Here is a 25,050-nt window from a genome sequence, read left to right on the forward strand (position 1 = left end):
TGCAGTCCTGGAAGCTTCTAGCAACTCCAAGGAAGGAATAACATTTGTAACCAAATGACATAATCCCTTGAAATGATTTCTTCTACTTGGAGAATTTGACCTTACCTTGACTATTTATTTCAGGAGGCACCACCCCTCCCACTCCTCATGCCAGGAGTGCCTGCTGTCCTCTGCTGCCTGCAGCGTGGTACCTGAGCTGCAAGCTGGGTGGGCTCGCGGGTGCCTTTCAGTGGCTCAGGTCGCCTGTCCCCGCACCGCTTCGGTGCATCATCACAGCACCTTTGGAGCCTGAGCAGGATCAGGGCAGGCAGGCAGGTTTCTCCCGGTATGCGAGGGAGGTCTTTGGTCTCATCTGATTCAGTGCCTCCTAACCCAGATGCTGGTGATGCTCCTGGTGTAGTACTGTCTTTTTCAGTTGCGTGGTAAGCTATTCCACTGCGTATAGAAAGCCTATGAGAGAGAGAGAAAAGTATATGATAAAAATTTACGCCAATATTTTCGAAGGTGAGAGGAACCAAAAAGAACTTGTTTGGGGAGCTGGTTTCCAAGGAAAATTAAAACATGCTTTGAACAGTAAAAAGCCAGCGCGGAGATGCACGTGGGCTCATTTTTTTTGCAGAAGGGTTCAGTTCTGTGAAGCTCCTAGCTCGCCCAGTGATTCTCCCACTCTTCTGTCATCTTCACCCAGTGGTGCGGGAAACCTTTTCTCCCCAGGCGTGCTGAAGTTGTGTATAGCAGAAGACACTGTTTTCCCTTCCTTCCAGCATAGTTTCTGTTACGCCTTGAAGAAGTATAACAAAGAGCGGGGAATGCACGATGACGTGGAGCCAGCCTGTGTCACGGTGTCCAGTGCAGTTTCCCTGGCTGTAGAAGTGGAATATCACATCTGATGGTTTGGCCTAAGCGCTTGTTTTGCAGAATGATCAGTGCCAAGCGCAGCCTCTGCGTGTTAGGAAGAGGTCATATGTGTGAGCCTTGACACGTTCGTTTGCTCTGTATTAATGTGAAGGAAGGTGGGTGGGAAACACGGAGGGATGAGCTGCTAAACATGCTGCCTTGCCTGATGACTCGCATAATCATCACCTGGTTGCTGCAGGTTTCAAGCAGTCTAATTAAAAAATTGTTTACACTTGTGATTTGATCAAGACAATTTAAACCCATTTTAGCAGCAATTACTGATATGTATCAGGCCTAGTAGCTTGTGAAATTCTATTAAAATATAAAATCAGATACATTAACATATCCTTGTAAAAACCTGCAGGAAAAATCATTTTCATATTGGGTAAAACAATGATGAAAGGAAATTAAGGATGAGCGCCAGGATACATGGCATGCCACAGTTTACTCTGAAAGCCTGCTAAATAGAAAGTTAACATTCAGAAAAGTGTTTGGGTGGTCTGTCTTCACTTCGTATTGTTGTATTGTGTAGATGAGTATTGCTGTTAACAGTAATGATACTTAATTGAGAGCATTCTGATCACATACTTGGGGCTTTGCGGTAAGTGCTGTGTAAATGAAAAAAGAGGAAGAACTGTTCCAAGTGTAAAAAGCTTAACTTGTTAATGCATTTCAGCTTTGTTCCTAGGAGCTGGAGTAAAACAGCATTTTTGGTAGATAGGAGTTAACTGTGAGTCATCTTTTGAGACAAAGTGAAGCGTGAGAAAATGCTAAATGTTTGAGATGAGCTGTTTCAGCTATTGGGAATCTTGCAAGACACAGAATGAGGTGCTAATCTGTAAGATTTTTTTTCAAGGAATCTCTGATTTGGTGAGATATTTAGTAGTTGTCTACATAGAAACACAATGGACCAATTTTCTCTTGTCTTTGCATCAGTGTACATCTGCAGGTACTTCAGACTTCATGGGTGTAATTGGATGTTCCAGGTGGCAGATCATAAATAATGGCAGCACGTAGACCAAAGGTTGTCACTGTAACGGAAGTTATTTTCTGCACATCTGTAACAACCTCATAAGAAAAATAATGCCTTCATCAGAGTAATGACTGTCTGAAGTGGTGATGGGGTTCAACTTAGAGCAACAGGATCATGTTGGTCAGTTTTCCAAGAGCAACATCTGTAGGTTCCAACTTCATTTTGCTGAAGCTGGTAAACTAGAAACTGCGCTTGGCTTCCTTACCGAGCTTCGCCAACAGATTGCTGAGTGACCTGTCAGTAAATAGCTGTGATGTGCTGGAGGAATTTTGTGTTAAGGTTTCTAGACACTGTTAGTTGCTGCCATACGAGGATGGTAAAGCCACACAAGGAAGATAAAAATGCATATGGCTGTAAGAGCAGCAGTTTGCTACTGCTGAACAGTGTTTTGTTCTCTCTTGGTTTTAGCTTTAAGCCCAGTCTTATTTATATCTCCAGTTAATAATTAACACATTGCCATTGCAAGCCGTAGTATTCGTAGCTGCCTAGTAATCTAGTTCTTCCTGACTGTATAGTTTCAACAGGCCATTGGATGCTTTCCCAAACTTCTCCCAGATGTTTCATTCACATGCTGTTAATTCACATGAAGTTGTGCTCAGTATTTTCCTTCTTATCAGTTCCTTGGCCTCTGATGTGGCTGCACACAGAAATCATCTGTCAGGCACTTTGCTGAGTAATCTTCCATTCCTCCTGAATGTTCCCAGAAGCTCCTTCCAAAAAGGTATTTTTTTTCTTGTTATGGGGGAGGTTCTTAGGCTAAGACATCTCTGTTTTCAGTAGTTCCAGACATCTGAAAAGCCTGTCCATAGTAAATATGGATTACGTGCTCAAATTCAGCAGCAGATGAAAGATGATCTAGTAGAAGCAAGCTAAAAATTGATTTTTTGGCTGCAGAAGTTTGCTTTGTCTAGCCTGCGCATGTGCCAGGTAATTAAGAGAAGAAAAGAAAACTCTTCCCATCTGACTTACCGCTTCTCTTTCTGCGTTTTTGTACTTTCCACTTAGTTTTGCTTTTCAAAGTATAAGGAAGGAAGAGTTGCCTCCTTCAGTGCATTCCTGTTGTTATTACTATTATTATGCCTATAAACACAAATTTTACTGACAGTGCATTGTGGAGGTTGCTTTCTAGATATATTATGAACGAGATGTAGATATATTGTGAACAAGCATACGTTATAACCTTTCAAAAATGTATCTTCTAGAAGACAGATCTTTGGATCGGGGGGCCAAGGCATCCTGTCTGTTTGGTTCACACCTCATGTTAGGACTGGAAATCAGGGTTGGGGGAGTACAAAACTCTTTTGGGAGCCCCTTACCAGGTGTTTGACTTCCCTTGGCACCTGCTGGCAAAAGGAGATGCCAAAGACTGGCTTGGAAAGGTGTCCCAAAGCTGAGAAGATTTGGGTCAGCCTGGTGCTGGTTATGGATGTGGGGATGGGGGATGCTGCAGATATCAAGCTTTTCTCTTTGAGCCGAACATTTTAAAATACAGCAGAAATTAAAAAAATAATAATTGTGTATCGACTTTACTCCTGTATCTCTGAATTAGGTTTCTCTGTTTTGAAGCTTTGCTTTCCTTGGTGCCACCTTGTAGTATAGGGAGCTGCTGGTGTGGAGAGAAAATCACGTAAATCAGTGGGTGCTTGATAATGTTCTATAAAGAAAATAGAAGAATTAACTTAGGGAAGTAGGTGCTATAACTGTGCAGGTAACAGGGATGTTGCAATATTAATATTTAAAAAGCTGCTGGTTTGTGAAATTCATGTAATTTAGTACCTAATCACGCAGCTGCCTGTGAAATAAAGCCTCGGGTTGCCAGGTTAGACCAGTGCTGTTATTGATTTCTCTGCAGCCAAAATTGTGGCAGATGACCACGTTTTTCTGGGAGGCAGTGACCGAATCATTCAGATGGTCGTTTCAGCCTTTGAACCTCAGCTCAAGGTTGCTGTCTTATTTAGTGCTGTACAGCAGATTTTCTTTCAAATTAAATTGTTGCAAGGACAAATGAGTTAATAAAATATAAACAAAACCCAAGAGTTTGAAAGGGAACCTGCTGATTAAATGTGCTGAAAGCTAATGAGCGGAGGTAGAGCGAGTACATTCCTACTCCTCTGCTTGACTGGAAGTGACTGAAGTGGAGGAAACAAAATAGCTGCAAGATGTAAAACATTTCCAAGAAGATCTTCACTGAGAATGAAAAGGTATTGATGAAAAACTAACAGCAGTGGTGTCTCCCAAACAATCGTTCTAGGACATTGTGTTCTCTCTCCTCCACTATGTGTAGGTAAATGAATAATTGGTGAGCGGCATGAGAATGTCTGGGAAGGGGAGAATTGGGACCGCTCCAGTGAGATGGGGGGGAGTAGCCTCTTAAGGAGTGACTCCATCCCTGGAGAAAGTTGCTTCGTTTTCAGTTTCCGCTGTTAGTTTAGCGGAGAGGAGAGGCAACGCTGCAGCCTGTTGAGTTTGGATAATACGGATGTACTTGTGGGTGGTGCAGACTTTAAAAAACATAATACTAAAAGTGTATCGAGAATGCCATTAGCTCACAGAGATGGTCGTTTTTCCAAAGGGTACCAGTTTAAGGTATGTAAGCTACTGTCCTTTAAATTCAACTGGACAAACCTCTGAGAACTGAAAATTTCTCAGTGCTTATTTAGCACGCTAGGGGTTTACATGAAAGCAGGCAGAGGTTAGAGAATGAACGAACGCATCTTGGCTGAGACACACTTGAGCATGTTGTGGTTTGGTTTTGTCTATCTTGGAGGGGAAGAGTGATGAAGAAGTAAGAAATTGAAGTGTAAATGCTTTTATTTCTGTAAGTGTGTTCCTATATAGGAACAGGAGCATTTTGGCTTGTTTAAACCACTTGTGTCCCCTCTCTGTCCTCACAGTTGTACCAATACTACTGTTTTAACATAACATTGGACCAGCTAGGGAGCTAGTCAGCTTAAGACTATCTACTTAAAGGATCTTTAGCCTCTATCAGTCCCTAAATCTAGCTCACTTTCTAGCCCTATACTATTTGTGCTGAAGGAGCAGCATGGGGATGGAACAGCCAACTCGGGAAGGCTGGGGCAGGCTTAGCTGACACTGCAAACATCAGTATATTAATATTTGGGTGCAATTTCACTAAAGTTTAAACAAACTTCTTCAGCATTGCAGCTAAAAGGATATCCATTTTCACTGAAGGACAGGAAGCACCAGCTTGTCGAGCTGCGGTATTCCAGTTGTGTTCAACCACGCACCCATCCCACGGCTCCAGCCTAGCCACATGGGAAGGAGGGGTGGAGAAGGCTCTGTTAAGCCACGGACCTGCCTCTTCTACAAGTCTCTCAGCTCCCGGTTGCACTGATGTGCAAACTGTGTTGCTGCTCTAAGGAGACTGGGGCTTGTGCCTTCTCACGTTAAGTTTGTGAATGACTGAAAGCTCTGTTAGATGGTAGAAGGGAAAAAAAAAATCGACCCCACAGGCCCACAATGTAGTACAGCTATCACTCTGCAAAGCCAGAAAGATTTTTTGATGGCTGTGCCTTGTTAATGACCATATTTATGGCATCCCACAGCATCTGAGAAGGAAAACTCATTGTCCACATTCAGATGGAGAACTGAATAGAGGCTGGAAGAGGGTGAGATGGAGATAGAGAACATGGGAGATTTTCTATATGCAGATTAAGCCAGTTTTTAAATGCATAAGATATTAAGTCTTTGCAAACAAGCTCAGAGTTGGCTTGTTCTTAAGTATGTCCATAAATGTATGGAACAGGGCCTGGATAAAGCACAGTGAACAATGTCAGCCTTGCCAGGGAGGCAAAGGTGTAGAGAACTCGCGTTTGAATGTGCTTCTTAAATTACATTTAGATGTAAATGTAAATCATTAGATTTTTAAAAATGAACTTGCAATAATAGGAACAAATTATCTTTAGACAATTTTTAGTGTATGCAGACGTCACAGTAGCAATGTGCAATCACACTGATTGATTCAACTTCACTGAATCAATTTAATTTACTGTTCATTGCGGTCCTTCAACAGAAAGCCCGGGAAACTGGAAAAAGATGGTAGAATATATTGTTCCAAGTATATAGCCATCTGCATCAAATAACTATACTATTTGTAAAAATAACAAAAATAATTCTGGAGGAGTATAAGGTACCTACTTTAGACATGAGAAAAATGCTACATTATCATAAAAAAATCACTAGTCTTTTGAAGTTAAAATGTTTCATCTTTATTATGTTTTTTATATTATGACCTGCATCTCTTAAACACAATTACAAAGCATTTTTGCCATAGTAAAGCCTAACAGCAATTGAATTTGATTGATTTAGTAATCAGCCTTTCTTCTTCTGAAATTGGAAGTCCTCTTTCTTTAAAGGTGGTTGAATCTCAGAAGTTTGAGTGTGCTTCCATTACAGTCTTTTCTATTGAACATGGATGCAAGCTCTTTCCAGAATGGTTTTTGCTTTCATTACAGATGGGTTTTGAGACAAAGAAGTTAAAAGGGGTGGAGATGGAAACCGGGTGAGAGTTACTTGTCCAGTTCCCAAAAGACAGGAGGAGCTCAAGTGTTCTGCCAGGTTACTTTTTCAGTGTTGTGAAACCTTAGTCACATTCAAAAGGTGAAAATGTAATTTGAGGACTAAGTTATTGGTATTCACCATACAAACACGTCTAGCAAGTGTACCATGAGCCCAAACTGGGGTGCGAGTGTGCTTGCTGTTAGCTGGAAAGGTACATTTATGCTCCCTTGCTTCTCTAGCTCCATTACAAATCGAGCTCGATTACAAAGAGGTCATTTGTCTAAAATACCGCATTGCATCTTTTTTGCTATCTGTTGCCCTTGGATCAGGGTCAGAGACAAGTCTCTGCACTTCTGTGAGTACTGCAGTCATTTCTGAGCCAGCTGCCTGATTGAGCCACAAGAAGTGGAGAGGGAGAGACAGTAGTCTTGTCTCTTTAGTCCTGCTGCTGTCCTAAATATGTGTGCTTTGTTCATCATGCAGTGAATCCCAAGAAATTTTATTCCATGAAAACAGGTCTGTGGCAGTCTTTTGGAAGTTACCATAGCTCCTTTCCTGAGTCTCAAAAATGTGGGAGAGCAGGCAGTCCTTAAAACTGTATAAGCGTAAGGTTGAAAAAAAAAAAAACTTCTTTGGAAATTGGCTCTAAAACCTCCTCTTAAAAACGTTGTGGGCATAGATCTTTGATTTTGAGTCAAGGTGAGGGGCTCACTAAAACTCAGTGGGGGTATTAAGTAACTTTAGTCCTCAGAGTACATTTCCAGCAATTTAAATTACCTGAACATATTTTTTTATTACAAATCATTCTTGATCTCTCTGTACTTACATGGATTTCATTCATAATGTAATATAAATTGATTTATTTCCCTGAGAGCTAATGACAGACCCAGTTTCTGTGAAATGTTCAAATTGCTTATACTGCGTATCTCATGCAAAGCCAAAGGATAAAGCTAGCACTTAGGTAGGGAGGTCAAAAACAAATCTCTTTGGCTTCCTGGTGATTAAAAATAGGCTGGAATGATTAAGAAATTTGAATAAGCGTACTACATCATAAAAAAACCTGTGTGGTCCTACGTGGTGAATTTTATGCTCTCCAGGTGCAGGACTGACCTTGCTCCCCAGAGGAGGCTAAAGCGGATTGATGCAAGATGCTGGGTGCTTCCTCTTGATTTACCCTCATCCCCATTCTGCTCAGCACCCAGGGGTCAGGATCTTAGTTAGAAATTGCTGGCTAACAAAGTCAGATTCTCTTTAGCAAAGTGTACTACTTTTTTTTTTTTTTTTTTTTTTTTTTTTTAAGATTAAGTGGTATTGACTTTGTTCTGCATTACACTGTTGGACAAGCTTGTGGCTGCTGATGTTTGGTCTTGTCAGTGGAAGTGTTTTGGAAATCAATTCCTTAGTGTCGTGTCTTTGTCTTCCTCTCGGCCTGCTCTCGAGCAGAGCTGTCGGTACGGGCATCCCTCAGAGCATCCTTCTCCATCCTCCATATCCCACTCACTGCAGTTGTGCTTCCCCTGTTCCTTTTGACTCATGGACCACCGTGTGTTTCTCTGAATCTGTTTCTGTCTCTGCTGTTAGGCTGTCTTCAGTCTGTGAACTCTTCAAAACTGAGAAGCGTGTGATGCAGCACACATGTATTACACCATCCATACGTTTTGATTTATAGAGTTACTCCGGTGTAAGATAGCACAGATGACTATAAGATGTGGACTTTGGTTCTTAATGCGCAAATAAAGTCCAAATCAAGCAATAAAAGATTCAAAGAATTAATCTTGTTTTAAACATGCTTTTGAACCAGCAACGCATGCGGTTTATTGTAGCAGAACACAGGTTTGAATCAGTTTTGATTACTAGGTAGTAGGAAATTTATTGACAGATGTTTTTCCTAATAATTCACATCATCATTTTGCAAGGTAAGTACTGGTTGCAAAAGGGACAATGAACTTCTGCTTTCCCTAACCTGCTAATGATTGTTAGTCTGTTGAGTATAAAAATAGCATGTTACTGCCTTCAACAGCTCTGCAAAGCATGTTGTGCCAGTTTTCCCGATCTGGATACCTTCCACCGATGTCTGTAACAGCCAGAAATGTCAGTGCCACTCCAATGTAACTATGTGTCCTCATTTTTATTGTTTCCAGGTTTATTCCGATTTATAGGGGACCAAGTCATACGTACAAGATACAAAGGCTGACGGAATCCACTTGTTACTCGTTCAGAATACAGGCGGTCAATGATGCTGGGGAGGGACCTTTCTCAGAAATATGTACCTTCTGCACAACTAAGTCAGTCCCACCTGCAATCAAAGGTATGTAGTAGGTTTTTTTACAGATACGTAAGTAGTGTGTAATTATTTAAGTAGTTGGTAAGTATGCAAGCGAGTTTGTAAGGGTTAACGTAAGTGTGCAATAACACATGTAAAAAATGAGTTTGGGCTGTTTGTGTATTTCTGTGACTTGTGAAGTCACATTATGGTGGGAAGCTAAATTATCACCAAAAAAATGCATATAAACAATATAAATGTTATACCAACCACTGCTGTTATACATAAACTGTTAAAAAGCTGCTGCTAACAATACTTACCAGGGGATTGCTCTGGGTTGCCACAGCGCTTCTATAAGGGATGTAACAGCTGTAGTATATACATGTAACGTACCAACTTAAGCATTAGTAAAGTTTAATGTTGGTTTTGGTTGTGTAGGTGACGGTCAGTGTAGAACTTGAGTTGATTTGTCATTTAATGTATAAGATGAATTAGAATATTTCACACACATAAAGCATTAGATTTAGACTTGGTGTGTGTTCCACTGGAAGAACAAAAGGCCTAATTCAATGAAGTTTTATAATGAACGTCTTTTACTGTGTGTAAATTTTGGCCTGAGCAATTTTGCTCCTTCCTTCCAAGGAGAACTATTAGAAAGGCAGTGGATTCACTGTACTGGGTGTCAGTGAACTGAAATCAGAGGCTCCTTATTTTCCTCTGTGCATAAGACTCCTTTGTCAAGCAGTACCATTTACTGTGAGAGACAGCGGCTGCTAGCTTGTCAGAGAGGTTTTGTTTGCTCCGCTGTATTTAAAAATCTGGCTTTGGTGATTTTGACACAATTCATAATCAAAGATTAAGGGGAGAACACTGCTGGGGTGTAATTTCCCTGGTGCCCAGGTTAGCTGCTCCCAAGCACAGAGGACTGGCTTCCCTATGCTAAAACTGGCGTATGCAAGAATCCCACCTTCGTTTCTACCTGGATATTCCCTGGGGTTTGGCATTTGCTTCAGTGCTGGTTCTGGAAGAAATCTGTATGTGTTTGGTGTTAAGTTTGACGGTAAATATATTTATTCAACAGTGAATTGTCCTGATTGGCTCTATGCCACGGCTGTAGGAGATGCTGCCCAGCAAAGCCAAGGCAGTTGATACCAAATGAACCAGGCTGGCATAGGTGACGGCGGCAGGGAGGCTGTCCTTCACCGCTGTAGCATCTCTAAGTTGTCAGAGTGCCTGGGCACAGGCACGTGTCACTGGCAGATCCCGAGTCCATGTTGCCATTGCTTCTCGTAGCTGCACAAAGTGCATTAAATTAGCACAGGGGTGCCAGCGCGTGCTGCACTCGCATTTTCATTTTGTTGGATAGAAATCCATTTTATTAAATTCAGATCTCACCTAGGTTTTTGTTTTGAACTCCCTGCCTGCCTGTTTGGTACCTGTTAAATATGAGTCATACACTTGACTAAATATCAAGCAGTTAAAATACGGTGCAAATACTGGGTCGTGTGTGGGCTGGGACCACAGGTACATGACAAAACCCGAGCCGTAACAGTGAAAAGGGCATAACAAAAACGGAGTTAATGAACGCTGCCGTGGGGAGGTAATGCTGTAGGAGAAAGAGATCTGTTGAGGCAAAATGGTGTTGATTTCCTTCTGTTTGGAGCAATACGAAGGAATGTATGTGATAAACTGAATGCAGGTTTTTTATGTATCAGAAGCACGTGTTTCTTCTCCTATAAAGTATCCTAATTACTCACTTGGTGATGCCAGCCCTAAAATAGCATTATTTGTTAATGGCAATGTTTTATAAGTGTCAGAGAAAAATCTACGTGTATCAGGGTGAGGTATGGAAGGAGGAGGGAAATTAATTGAGTATGTTGTTGTCAGCTGAGATGAAGGTGTCTATTATCACTCACTCAACACTGGCAGATGTGCAGAGAGGAGCAAATGGGTATTGATTACATTTGGGTCTGCGTATGATTCATGCGTTCCTCTTGGGTAGTAACAAATTAGTCTAAAATTTGTGTAATGTATGCAGCAGCAGCATTTGTTTCTTTGATAGACTCTCCTGTTGTTAGCTTTCATAGGGTTGGGAATCTAGATTGCCTTTAACAAGCTCATGTCCTTGCACGTGCACATGTTCACCACGTGGTAAAGTGTTCAGCACTCTTGTTCCTCCCAGTTTCATTTTTTTGCTCACGTGCTTGCTTGCTCTGCTCGATCAAGAGGCTGGTGGACCCTGGCTGCTGTCGCAGTTGTTTTGATGCCTTCCAGTGGCAGATGCTTCCTTGTACATATAAACATGCTGCCACTGTTAGTACTCTGCTTGGCTCACCTGCAGGCTTGCCATCGGGCATAGTGCAGCATCTTCTGGGTTTCAGCTGGTGAGAGATCCTCTCCCAAGGACAGTATTGTAGCAACTGAAAAACTGATTTTTTTTTCTGGAGTTCTAGTGAAAGCACTGGTCTAAGCCTGGCTAGAAATAGCAAGTCTGATCGTCTGAATGTCAAGCTCAGGACTACATATTAAGTCCAAGTATTTAAAATTATGCTAGTACTTTTGCTTCTCAGGCTGGACTTTATCTCTAATACAGAAGATTATTTAGCTTCCCTTCTCACATTCCTTCTCCTATTTTACCTGAATGAAGTGTTTGATACTATTCCTCTCTTTCTGTTATGTATAGCATGGGAGACATACACAGGCATTTCCACCGGCATAGGTGTTTGCCCAGAACTTCAAGATACAGCTGCTTTTATTAATGCCAATGTAATTCATGCATTGGCTTCTGCTTTGAAAAGATCAAGTGCACAGCATTGTGATTGAATTTTAAAAGTTTTCTGTCACATCCACTCCCCCTTCGTAGCAGCTCACACAACAGACGGATGAGAGGTGCTCTAACAGCTTACTGCCCTTCTGCAGAAGGGATCTGGCTCCTACAGTAAACTTCATAGGAGCTTGTTAATCATCTCTAAATTTCACCCAATTTTCTGTGGATTGTGTCCTGAAATAAATGAGACTTTTGAATGACTTAAAATTTTTACTGCTTTCATTCAGTCATAATGGCAATTTGATTTATAATTTTTTTTTGCCACATAAATACAGTACAGATTGTGTGCTACTGACCCCTGTGATGTCCCAGACTTCTCTTGTTAAAATGTTCTTGTGTATATTACAGACATAAAATGGGTAAGATTTCAATGTAGTCTTTACAGCCAATATTAATGCGTTTCATTTTATTGTAGCCCCTCGAGTGACACAGTTGGGAGGAAACGCCTGTGAAATTACCTGGGAAATGGTCCCACCCATGAAGGGAGATCCTGTTGGTTATGTTCTGCAGGTACTGGTTGGAAGAGAATCTGAATACAAGCAGGTAGGAAAATGGGCTTGTTTTAATATTGCTAAATTGATGACATAATGGAAATGTTTTTGAACATTTGCTGTGCTGCTTCTTCTAGCTGTATTGAATTACACCCTATGGTGATGTGTCAGGTGAACTTTGGTAAAGGCTGAATCAAAATTAAGGGCCGTAATAGGTTGTTTTCACCCCCGAGGAAGTATATAGAACATCATTACCTTATTGGAGTGATTTGTGCTCTGTCCATAATTAATCACTACTTGTAACTGAACTAACCTTTGGAGAGTTACAATTCCGTCCACCCGTGTTTGCTTCTGAACTGGCTGGTGCTGACCATTGTCAGAAGATGAAGTAGGTAGATTATCTTTCTCGTTCACTAAGCCAATTCCAAGACCCTCCATCAAGGGTTTTGGTCAAGTACATAACTTTAAATTGGTTTGTTCAGCCAGCCCATTCCTGTCGAAGATTTCAATGCATGGGTGTGTAATTGCTGTGTATTAGCTGCCCCACAGAGACTGTGTCCTTCCTTGCACTGCGGAAACAAAGTGAATGAAGTACAACTGGTTCTTTCCTTGTCTGTCTCGATTAGAGATCACAAGTGGACATTTCCCCAGAGCACCTGAAATGGAACAACTCATTCACAGCTAGATCTTTTATTTCATCTGTCACATCTCTGAGTGATTTACAGTGCGCTTCATCTGTGCCCTTGTCTTCTCCCTGTCCATCCTTTCATCGTCATACGGATTACAAACAAATCCAAATCAGGGAATGAGATATGTTGTTAAACTTTAAATTAAACTCTTAAAAATACAAGTAAGGTAGTACTCCCTTTGCAACTGTGTCTTTGCTCCTCTTCCGTCTGTTTTTGAGTGTTACTGTGAATTAATGAATTATCAAAAATAACAAAAATAAATGCAAGGCAATTCATGTGGGTGCTAAAGATTCAGAAACCTAACTTGTGTTTGCCAGGAAATATTTTTGTGCTGGCTTAGGTAGTAAAACCTCTGTGTACTGTGCTGCCTCGTAATATCAGTAGTAAGGGGATAAGTGGGCCCCGTTTTGCTGTTGCCTGATTTACAAAGTAGCCTTGATGTATAACCTCCACGTATGGCTCTAGTAAGCATAGCTTCAGCGCTTAAAATGTTCTGGATGTCCTTGGGGGAGATTGGGCAGGCCTTCTTGTTCTTCTGAGGTAGGCAATGGCTTAATCTTTACAGTCTTTCAAGAAACTGTGATATAAAAAATGAGCAATAAAGGAAATAAAAAATACCTTCAGGGTCTTACATTGAAGGTCTTCATTTCTCATGAAGTATGCCCTTGATGAGGGGAGTTTTGCTTGAGTTTTCACAAGTAACTCGCTAGAAGAAGCCCCCGGTTGGGATGCTCACAGCTGACACTGACTTCTGCAGCTGGGCTGGCTGATAACCAGCCAAGGAAAAGTGGAAGAGTTCCACTGTTTCACCTTCTCAGAAATCAGTTTCACCCATCAAAATGACTTACCTTCATCACAGGTGTGGGTGTTGTCTCAGCACTGGGCCATTTCACTGACCTGCTGTCCCCGAGCTGACCTGCCGTAGCGATATGCATGCTCGTAGCTCCTGTTATGTCAGTAGGAGATCAAATACATAAACATCCCTCAGTGATTCTTCTGGCCAGCGCATTTCACGTTACCTTTGCTGTGGCGTGTGTGTGATCACTTGCTAGTGTGTAACTGAAAAGTAATGCTAGTGATACGTTAATTACATTCAAAGTACAAGTGACATGTATATTTTGCATACCTATCTCAAGGGGCATATTCTGTTAGAAAAGTTTTGCAACTTGTTTTGAAGGGTCGCAGAGATGAAAAATGTTGTAGATTTTCAGGCTATTAAATACACCCATGAGAAAGAATAGTGTCTTAAGCAATTGGAGTTTCTATAGCAGTCGCCACTGCATTTTGCAAGATCCAGGGATAGTATAGCCAGATGAGGAGGAAATAAATAGCTGCATAAAGTTATTTGTGTCCCACTGGCATGGAAATAAATGCAACAATAGTTGTTTCAAGCCTTTATGGCTTGTGCAGGACTTCATATCACATTTAGGGTGACACATCATCAGACACTTACTCCTTCATTCACCCTCCAGGACACAGTTGGGTCTGTTCTGCGACGCCGAATCCTAGAACATCTCAAGTTGGAAGGGACCTGTAAGGATGGCATGTTTTACACCAGCCCAAATGCAGATGTGTTTCACAGAAGAAAAATCCACTTTTAAAATCACCTTAAAATTGAAACTTACAAACTAACGAATGTATAAAATTGTTTCTCTGATCAGATGGTGATCTTGTCAATAGTCAGATCACTTTATATGCAGCAATTTAAAGGCAACTATTTAAGACAAGGCATTAAACAGTTTTAACTAGGAAGACATGTTACGAGCCCCTGGAGCTGTGTCTCTGGGTCTACACCTAGTTGATTTACTTAAGGTGAAGTAAACTCGTAAGTGACCAAAACCAGTTTCTTCATTTTACCTTAAAGCCCTAATTGTTGTTTTCGGTGTATAAATTGAGTACAACCTTACGGATGTGAGTTCATGTGCGGGCATATCCTGGAGCAGAACAAACCAATTAAAGGGTAAAGCATTTACTGAACATTACCGTCTGTAGAAGTGACTATGCACGGCAGAAATCAAGGTGATGATGCATGGCAACCTACTTTTTGTGTAGAATGTTTGATACATGTCTGTGTTTCTCCCCCAGGAATTTTTACAAAGATATTGTTGTTCTGGCAGACTTATTAGGAAGATGACAACATGTCTTTTGTAATATTGGCTTAGCATTCACACTCAGTTATGTTTCCCAAACTGATGAGATGGTGTTTTATTGACAAAAACGTTGTATGCTTTTACATTGTTGATTTTAATCTTTTCATCGCAATAAAACCTTGGAGAAGAAAGATCCTATCATCATAGAAACAGAGTTAGAACTTTGTATGATGATTGTGTTTTCAACTATATCCTGTGACTTTATGGGGAACAGTTGTGCTCGCAGAGTGGCATGGTGTTGAGCATGGAGTAGAAAGCTCACAGAAATCCTTGCTCAGGTGGCACAAACGTGACACTTGATTCCTATATCTGGAAAGATTTTATGTTATGTATCTTATCCCAGCTCTTTGCTAGGAAGCCCTTCGGAAGGTGCAGAATGCAATGTTGTCCACGTTAATTTCATTAATAGGGGAAAAAAATCCACCTGGACAGTTTCTGCTGACTAAGCATGAAGTAGTCTGCTTCAGGTTTTTCTGGCATAGTCTCGGGTGCACACTGGAGCAGGTGGCCTTGGTTTACTTCCCCTGGTCACACAGTGTAGCTCTTTAGCACACAGCACTGATTTTTTGCAACTGCCTGTGGACCAGTATAAAGTAGGGCATTGTAACACCTGTCTTGTGTGTTTTCTACCTAAAGTGAATAAAAACATTATTAAAAAAAAATTTAATAGGGGAAAACAAAGTCTTACTGCCATCTGTTAACTCTCAAAGTTTGAGCTCCTTGTTAATATATTGCTCTGTGTGCCATCCTAGAGATTAAGCTCCTGAGAGATGCAAGAACGCCACCAGTCTGTACTTGTACCTCGCTTCTGTTGTAGAAACAAATTCAAGTTACGGAAAATAGTCATCATTAATGTATAACATAGTTTAAGTCACTTTAGCAATTCCTTCACTTGCTGCAGCATTAGCCATTGACATGCTTTTGGGTAAAGCTACAGATTTTCGCTAGACCATCACACCTGAGCTGTCGCCCTGCTGCCACAGCCTGATGTATGTAGCCCTCCATGGCCCGGAAGCCACGGCTTCCCCACCGTTTGGCATAGCAGAGGTGATATCAAAGCACCCAGAAGCCCTTTTTTCAGCCTGGGGCTATAGCCATCCCTGCTGTCCTCTGGGAGAACAGGTTGTAAATATTTCAGTGCTGAGAATTGTCTGAAGAACTGGATTTGCAGGAGCTAAACAGATGACAATTTAGCTTCCTAAAAAGTGTGTTTAAAAAAAATATGAAAACCTCCTTTTCCTGCTTCTTAAGCCATGCGTTCCTTTTTATATATTTGCATGCTTTATCTATTTGGATACTTCAAAAAAGCAATGGCATGTGACAGTTCTTTTTAGGAATCAAATTTTCCTGGTTTACAAATCAAGATGTAAACCATGGCAGATCCCAGGAATCGGTGGCCCAGATTTTCTGTTTCTTGCACTTTTATCTAGCAAAACCTTTTGTTAAAACTTAGCTTTAAAGTGTGTTAAAATAGTCTCCAGTTTTGCCTAGTTTTAAACTGGAGTTAGGGGAGCAGGCTGGGCTGTGCAGCGCTGGCATGAGCTGGAGCTTGGCATGATGGCCGTAACACCCAGCAGCCTAAGTTTTAGTTTCCCAGTTGAGCAGCTCTGGGGATCGAGTCACCGAGGAGCCAGCTCTCCATAAGAACTGACCACTGGGAAGCGAGAGCTGAGCTTTAAAGTTTCTTAATCCTTAAACTGTTTGCTAGTGAGACAAAATGTTCTCCCTTTGAAATTTCCAAGAATTTGGAGGCAATGGTGTTTCTTCAGTTTCTGCCACATCTCTTCCGGGAGGAAACTGTCCCCAAATGCTTTCCAAAAGAAGAAGACATATGGGTAGGATACACTGGCTGTGTAAAAATCCCCAGCAATGCAGTGGGAAGCCTGCTGGGGTCTGCACCGGAGGGTGGATGTCTGGGAGAACCCAATCAGTCTTACCAAGCTCTAAGTTTTATTAATTGTTTCGTCTTTGTTTCAGACTCTGAAGACACACAATCTCTGAAATGCATTCAGTGCCCTTTTAATTTGTGTAAAGCTCTGATCAGCAAATATTTTTTTCCTTCTCTATTTTAAATAGAAAGTTAAAGGCACTTGTACTGGTTGCATGCCAAAACACAACACAGTTGTACAGTATGCATTGGCATTTCTTATTAGTGGTAATTGCATGGAGTATTTTCTCAGCCTCCTGATGCCAATTTTGTTGTGAGACAAGCAAATAATTTCCTTTGTTAAGAGTTTTTCCGTGCAGCCCTAGTGGAAGGTGATCTGAGGGACTCTTTGCTTAGGAGACAAGGCTGTCCACACAACTCTTTAAGACTTTATGAGCATCTCAGTGGTGGAGTTGAGTACAGCTGGTTCTGAGTTTCAATAAAATAACAGGCAGTTTCTTAAAGAGAAATCTGTGAGATGTCTTAGAAGAAGTTAAACCTTTCAAGTGGGCTTGCTTTCTAAGTAGACTGAAACCTGCCTCTGGTTCTTGATCTTCTTATTGCTGTGCAAAATATGCTTTTATTAATTATTAAATAATTAATTGGAATGGAGTGCAACAACCAGGTAAATTAATCTTACACTCCTCAGTATGTTGCTTATAGGGCAAACATGGCTGTCATTTTTATTGTTTGGAAAAGACGAAGGGGGGTTGGAATCTTTTAGTGACATCATTGAAATTGAGAAATACTTGCCTACAGGAATTCTCTGAGCTGTCTAGCTTGATTAGTAGGATCAAATGCCATAAGAGGCTTCAGCAGCGGTTTAATACTTGTGATGATATCTTCACGGAGGGAGCCGGGCAAAAAGCTCATCATGTTGTTATTATATTCTCAGGTGCCTAAACAGACAAGCTGGGTTTAGGAACTGAAAGTGATAAATTGGATAACCACTTTACTTTGACTTGTTGACCACCAAAGTATAATGTGCTACATAAAAAAAAGAATGCTGCTTTATACAGTTAAATTTGGTTTCATACTTGTTTAGCAAATTTAAAGACCTCGTACACAATTGTCAATTTTTTTTTCTCTTGTGTGTGTAATGTCCATTCACAGAGTGTAACTGTTCACGACCAAGCATCTGTCTTTGTGCTGAGGGCATTCTGCGTTGGCTTAGCCTGGTCCTGCAGACGCTACTGCAGGCAAAATAGAGGTGGAGCCAGTAGTGTCTCCAAGGCGCTCGCTGCAGCCAGCTGGGGAGGATACAGAGGCCTCTGTCAGGAGCAAATGACAATTAAGCACAATAATTTTTCACCTGTTACTGTGAAAGGACATAGTTCCACTGGTGCTAAATACTCATCAAACCACTGATAGCAGAACAACTACCACCACCTTCCTAGCTCTAGTGCAGGAAATGTTTTGTCTTCATCGTTAGTGAATATTAACTCATGTATTCTGTGTATTTTTGGCCATTTTTCAAACTTTCCTTAAAGATACATTTCTTTTCTGCCTTGACTGTCTGGCCTTTTTCTGAGAAGCGCTGTTGAGTAGCTGCCTTGAGTGAACTTGGTCATCTATTTTTATTAGAATGTAATGAAGATACAGGTCTTTGATTTAGCCAAGCAGCCTCCAGTTACACTGGTATTCACCACCCTAACGGAACAAAACAAGTAAAAAACGATTAACTGGATAGGCTTTTTCAGTTCAAAGATAGGTTGTATATATCCCATCCTTTGTGTCTGTTAAATGTAATTTATGAAGCTTAGATTTTAAAATTTTTATTAAACATCATTATTTGGGTTTTACTGGATTTTTATTTTGGTTTAGAAGTGGTCATGTTGGTTGCAAAGGTTCATTTATGGCAAAGGCATGTAGAGCTCCTCTAATTATATATTTTGAAATTAAAATAATTACATCAGCACCAGAAAACATACCTTGTTTGCAGTTGTTTTGTAAGGATAGATGCTTTGAGTTACTGTGTCTCGGAGTCTAAAGATACGGGAATTAACCAAGTCCGCCAAGGAGAAGATTCCTGACTCTGGTCCTGTGGAAGAACACATTGGGTTTTTAATTAGCTGCTGAACCTACATTTATGTGCCAAATGTATGCAACTTTTGTTCGCATGATCATTTATAACTGGGAGTAAACCCGAGTATTAACTACCTCCAAGGTGGAGCATTGATGATGGAGTAGGTGGTGAACAGTTGTCCACAACAGGTGGGTATTAGAAATGGAATTGTCATTGGAAGATAGAGTGGCAGAGATGTTGCTGGGATGAGGTGTGCTTTACAAACAGGTGTTTCAACCTTCACGTTACTTCTGCAGACCACTACAGCACTTGTAGGGTGGTGGGTTTTTTTCCTTGCAGTTACAGCATTACTGTAACTTAATGACTCCCTTCTCATTGGCATTGGGAAGACGAGCAAAGATGACAAGAAAGGCAGCGGTGCATATCTGTGGTTAATCGCAGAGATTGTGGTATGAATTTGTTGTTTTCCCTTTACCTGAGGTAGAGTGAACTTCCTGTGCATGCTGAGCGTGCTTGAGGAAGGTAACGTGATTTTCTTTAAACATTGCTTCTTGATTTGCACCTCGGGGCCAAGAAACATGAGCCAGTTAGAGGACTTCTACTTAGTATGGAAACTCAGTGTCACCATCATTCAAACTGTATTTGGGAGAATGGTCAAAGTTTAAGAGGAGGGGACAGAACAAATGAAAGAAAAAAATTTTGTCCCAGACCTTCTCAAGAAATCAGCAACTGGCTTTTTAACTGACCGTTGAGTTCTCGGAGACAAGCGTAGGCAGGAAAAGTGGACTCTTTAAGTGGTGTCTAGCTGAGCACGTCTTTTCTTTTTCCTCCTGTTTTTATTACTCCAGAGTAACACATAGGAAATCCTCCACTGGCCCAGGTTTAATTTCCCTCCTGTTACCCTTTTCTAAAGTTTAGTTCTTAACCTCTGGGAAGGCAGAGATGCTCTCAGCTTTCTGCTCCCACAGTGAGGAGGTGGGCTAAATAAGCACAGGAAAAAGTATCTGACATTCAGGATGGTGTTTTTTTTTCCAGCAGACACAGGCACTTCGTGACACATTTTTCATTTCATAAAATAGCAATTTCAACAACTCTCCATTATATAAAAATTGTTGACTAGTTGCTTGTTTGCAGAGTTCGTAAATGTTTCCAGTGGTCTTTTTCCATTTAAAATGTCACAAAGCTGTCTCTCAGATACTCAGTTATTTCTCTTCCTTCTCATATTGTGACATGTGCCCTGAGTCATGCAGTACCTACATTTGATTAACTTAAATATGTGATAGGTTTGGATTGCTGAAGAACCAAATAAGACACAACTGAGAGGAGGGGTTTCTTTTATTCCTTAATATTACTTTGTTGTTTCCACAATTCTGAAAGCGTAATTTCCGGCAAGATTGCTGACTCTTGAGAGAAATGTGAGGAAAAGTACATTAAACTAACATTTGTAACCAATTTTACAATTACACAGTGAATGTCTTCCAGCAGCCTTAGTTTGCAGGTTTTCTTCCTTCTGGGGCCAAACACGGTGCTTAGGTCTTAAACATGTTTTAGGCATATAGTCACGTTTTAAGAGTACAGAAGCATGTTTGTAGAATTCATCACACCCGCAAAAGATGAGTACGTCTTACGGTTGATGAATTGCCTGAAGTTTTGTCTGTCCTTGTGTGCATTGACTCTGTTGAACACTCAAGATGGAGAAATGGTTGGATGTCTCTTACATAGTCTTCCACATGCCTCTGTTTTTCCAAAACCTGCAGTGACCTAGTGAGCTCCTTCCCTTGAGAGCTGCAGAAGCGTTTCCTTAAGAGGCTCGGACTTCACCTAACTTTCTGGCTCGAGTCCTTGCAAAAATCTAACGTTACTACTTTTTTAAATTGTTTGGTACTATGAAAGCAGGAGGGTGTCTTGCTCTTCGGTTTTGACTGTGCTTGCTGTTTTGTTTTGAAGGTGTACAAGGGAGAAGAGACCACATTCCACATCTCAGGCCTTCAAGTCAACACAGACTATCGGTTTCGCGTCTGCGTCTGCCGCCGGTGCTTGGATACCTCACAGGAACTTAGTGGACCTTTCAGCCCATCCGTTGCCTTTATGCTCCAGCGAAGTGAGATCATGCTTGCAGGAGAAATGGGAAGCATAGATGATCCTAAGATGAAGAGCATGATTCCTACTGATGAACAGTTTGCAGCCCTCATTGTTCTTGGCTTTGCAAGTTTGTCAATTTTGTTTGCCTGTATATTACAATACTTCTTTATGAAGTAGACAATTCAATGGAAGTTTGAGATACAAATTTAACTAATGCTACGCATTATAATCCACACATTTATTCAGATATTCCTTTTTTGAAATCCTTTTGTTCTACCATACATTTTATATTCTCTTGTTTTTACAGTTCTAGCTTGAAGAAAGATAAATCAGTGTTTTGATGCACCTTTTTGAAATTCAAAACTAGGAAGTGGTCAAACTGGAGAAACAAGCAAACCAGATACCAAAAGCAAGATATTTTTTTTCTACCTTCACAGTTTCAAAATTGTCACCAATTTGCCTTTTCAATGTTGTTTTGGGTTTTTTTCACTGAAGTTAGTACCGTCTCTTATTTTATCTTACTATTTAGGAAATTGTAATCGTGAGTCACTTTTTTTGTCTCTCTTTCCTTCTAAACATTAGTCACAAGTGTGTATAGTGGTAAGACTAGAACACAGTGTTAGTCAACAGTACCAGGTTTTTCTTGAACAGTATTAGCAGTGTCGCCTATGAATTATTCACTACATTTGCCCCACTTTTTTCTAGATAAAACGTAAGTTATTTTAATTGTTTAGTGCATTTAAATCGGAACAATATTCTGCAGTTGAACATTTTAATTATCTATTATTTTTACATTTACAACACTATAGACTGCCTGTATAAGAAATCAAATAACCGAACTGCATATAAATTATGAAGCATTATAGATTTTTTTACCATTTTGATTCCTAGCAGTAATTTTAAGTAAGAGGGCATTGTGCAATAGTTAGTTATTCCCATGTTCAGCTATTTAAAAGCTGCTTTAACTTGTCTGTTTGTCACTGTATATAACTATTCTTAATCTAATACTAGATATTATCCTATTATGTTCAGCCAGATTTATATGATTAGAGCTGGTGACAGCTAACTGCCTCTACTGAATTAGGTGAGATTTACACTCAATGTAAGCAAAACTTTACTGTCAGTTGATCTTTTTAATTATTATTATTAGTTTTGTTGGGTTGTTCTTTTTTTTTTTTTTTTTTTTTTTTTGTGGAGGGGGTATCCATTTTCTGGAACTTTCTTGGAGGTATCAGAAATTAGATCCGTTTATTTTAAATACCTTAAATGGGTGACTGTGCTATTCTTGCCACAGGGCTAATTGAAATAACTTGGTACATGGCAAAATTCAGAGGAGAGTCCTGCAGAGGAATAGTCCCTGCTCTGATGGGAGTGTCCCCCCCTCCTGCCTGCCCCTTCCCAGACACACGTTTTATTCCACCAAGATACTAGATTTTTAACTCTTAATTCATTGGGTTATTTATATTAAGTCAACATTGTGTGAGTACCTCAGGGACATAAATGAGCTGGAGGTGCAAATAGATTCCAAAAGGGTGCAACAGACACAGTGTATTTCCCTGCCTCTTGTTTTTGTATATTTTTGCTACTTGGTTTGGCTTTTGTCCTAGCTATTTTGTGCTCTGTCTCCATTGTCTAAGATTCAGTGTCCTGTACTAGCATAATATTCCCTTAACCAAAGTAATGGGGAAAAAACAACATTATTTTTGTTTTAGGTTTATTTATACTATATACTGCATACAGTACTTTAAATACCAATTACAGTGCAATCTTTTATTTATTGTAAAAAAAGAAAAAAGAAAAAGTGTACTTATGTACTAATCCCCCTCCCCACCCTCCCCACAGCATGTTATATTTTGTCTGTTTTATACTGTTGTACTTTAGGTCAACTTTTTACCTGGCAGCATTCCTAGTATTATTAATCTTCTTACCTTTCCTTGTGTTTTTGAAGATGGGAGCATCTAGTACATTAAATGCCAAAAAAAAACCCATTATCAGTGATTCAAACGTTTACATGTATCCAAAAACATAATCATCTCTGGAAAGAAAGTGCTAAGATCAATGAATTATTCTGTGTGCCTCTCTAGATGTAGCAAATATTAGAAATGTTCTGTATTTTGTTATTGACTATAATTAGTTTAATTTAGCCTTGCGAACTAATGGCATTGAGCTAAATATATATATTTTTTTGTTTTTGCCAAAGTCATGGCTTGTCAAATTTATTTACATCTTATTTAAATTTATTTGTGATATGAAACTTTGTGACCTTGCATCTGTATTTTGTGAGCAAAGCATATACAGCTGTTTTCAATGGAGGGGGAAAGAGTGTATTTTTTAAAACAATGAAAAGACCGCTAGTTTGGAAACCCAGAAATTTGAATAGATTCCCATTTTTTTATTTTTGGACTATTGTTTCAGCAGTGCTGCTATGAAATCCAAGCTTGACACCTTTTTTTTAAAAAAAAAAAACACTTTATAAAAAAAAAAAACCAACATCCTGCTTTAGATGATTTGATCAGTTTTGAAAGTTTGAAATACAAATGATACTAAAAGCAGTGAGCAGAAGTGTAGAGAAAAGCAATCAGTTACTCTTGAAGCATTTCTGTCATTGCTAATTTGTTTGGTGTCCCTTATTATCCTGCTAATGAGAATGCCCAGTCCAAGCCTGAGGTTGTCAGAGAAAGTATTCTGTAGGAGTTGGGACAGGCCCTAAATAAGGTAATTTGACCTACTTTTCATTTGTATATTCTGCCATAGTGCTTTGATTGTCATTCGTATATTAACAACAAAATAAAGTATCGGAAATGTTAAACCATTCCTGTTCTGATTGCTGTTACCGCTGACCCACCATTTGCCGATGCCTTGTCTTTCCCCGTAAATCTTTGTGCCCTTTGGTCCGGCAACGTCAGGCATTGCATCCGACCTGAGGGCACTCTGCTCTCAAAGAAGTTACAAACAACAACATAGAACAAGGTAGAATGAAACACTAAATATTTAAAACTGTTAAGGAAGGAGAGAGATGTTTTTATATTGTTCTGCCTTTTTCTTTATGAACTTGAAATGTTTTCTAATCCCGTTCGTTGGTTACAGTAGCTCAGTATTCAGTGTCACGATTGAGAAGTGCCCTAACTGAATGTGTATGAACCTTATCCTTGCACAGTTCTTTAAATTGAAAAAAATAAAATGTTTTTACCTCACTATGGGAACATACATTCCAAGCTTTTCAACTTTAAAGAAAAAATAGTCATAAGTTTTCTTGTATTGTAAATTTTAGACTATTTCATATGCATTATATTAAAACTGCCATATCAATTTTAATGTATAGATTTTGCAAATACTACACTATGTATGTAAGACTTAACTGTATCTGTAGTGTATATGTAATATATTTATGCCCAATAAATGTTTTAATTCTTTCTGATATTGCCAGGAGGTTTCTTAATTGAATGCAGCCCTTTCAGCCTGTGCGGGAGCCCTTTCTGGCAGGTTAGTGATGTCACTGCAGCCCGAGGCAGGAGTGGGAGCCCAGCATTTAACTTGGGATGTGTTGGTTTGTAATTGGAATGATTTAGTGTTACTCATGAAGCGTTTGCTGGTGCAGTTCAGCAGTTTATGCCGTAATCTTTTCTTAGACTAAGCTAAATACACCGCAGATTGCTCATCCACCTCCTGGAAAGCTGGAGTTCAGCCAGGCTGTTAGCTGCACCGTGCAGCTGAAGGCTGCTGCTGTTTTGACCTAAGCGTAATCCAGGTGAATGCCAAATTGCTCCTCACCTGAGCTAGTCTCTGTAGCCTTGTCTCCTCACCCGTGGGAATTTACAGTCCTCTCCCTGGGGCTGCCCCACTTTAGGCAGCGTTGGCCGTGACAGCGAGCTCTGACTGCTGCCCCACAGTTTGCTTCCTTGGCAGGGCTGACGTGCAGCAAGCACAAGTTTATAGAAATAATCTTAAAGTCAGGTTTCTGCGGTGGTTTAATCACGTCTTGTAAATAGCTGGCAGGAAAATTTACAGATGTTAAAAATATACCTAGTTTTGTCATCTCTTTGTAATTAAATGCTTGAAATATCAGAACTTTTTACTTATTTGTTAATTATGTGCAACAAATTCAATTGCTCATCATAAAAAATTAATCTAGTACATATACGTG

General features: G+C 40.1%; 1 protein-coding gene across 2 annotated transcripts in view; it reads left to right on the forward strand.

Annotated features, from left to right (window-relative positions):
* The window catches only part of FNDC3B (fibronectin type III domain containing 3B), a 222,079-nt gene extending 197,755 nt beyond the window's left edge, over positions 1–24,324 (forward strand). For both annotated transcript variants that reach the window (XM_080410542.1, XM_080410543.1), the window contains 3 exons: positions 8,593–8,759; positions 11,957–12,084; positions 20,772–24,324. In XM_080410542.1, the coding sequence (XP_080266668.1) occupies positions 8,593–8,759; positions 11,957–12,084; positions 20,772–21,083 (607 nt within the window). In that variant the 3' untranslated portion in view covers positions 21,084–24,324. The remainder of the gene's footprint in view (positions 1–8,592; positions 8,760–11,956; positions 12,085–20,771) is intronic.
* Positions 24,325–25,050: the final 726 nt, after the last annotated feature.

Source organism: Falco punctatus, assembly GCF_963210335.1.
Source record: "Falco punctatus genome assembly, chromosome: 13".
In the NCBI taxonomy this organism is placed as follows: Eukaryota; Metazoa; Chordata; class Aves; order Falconiformes; family Falconidae; genus Falco; species Falco punctatus.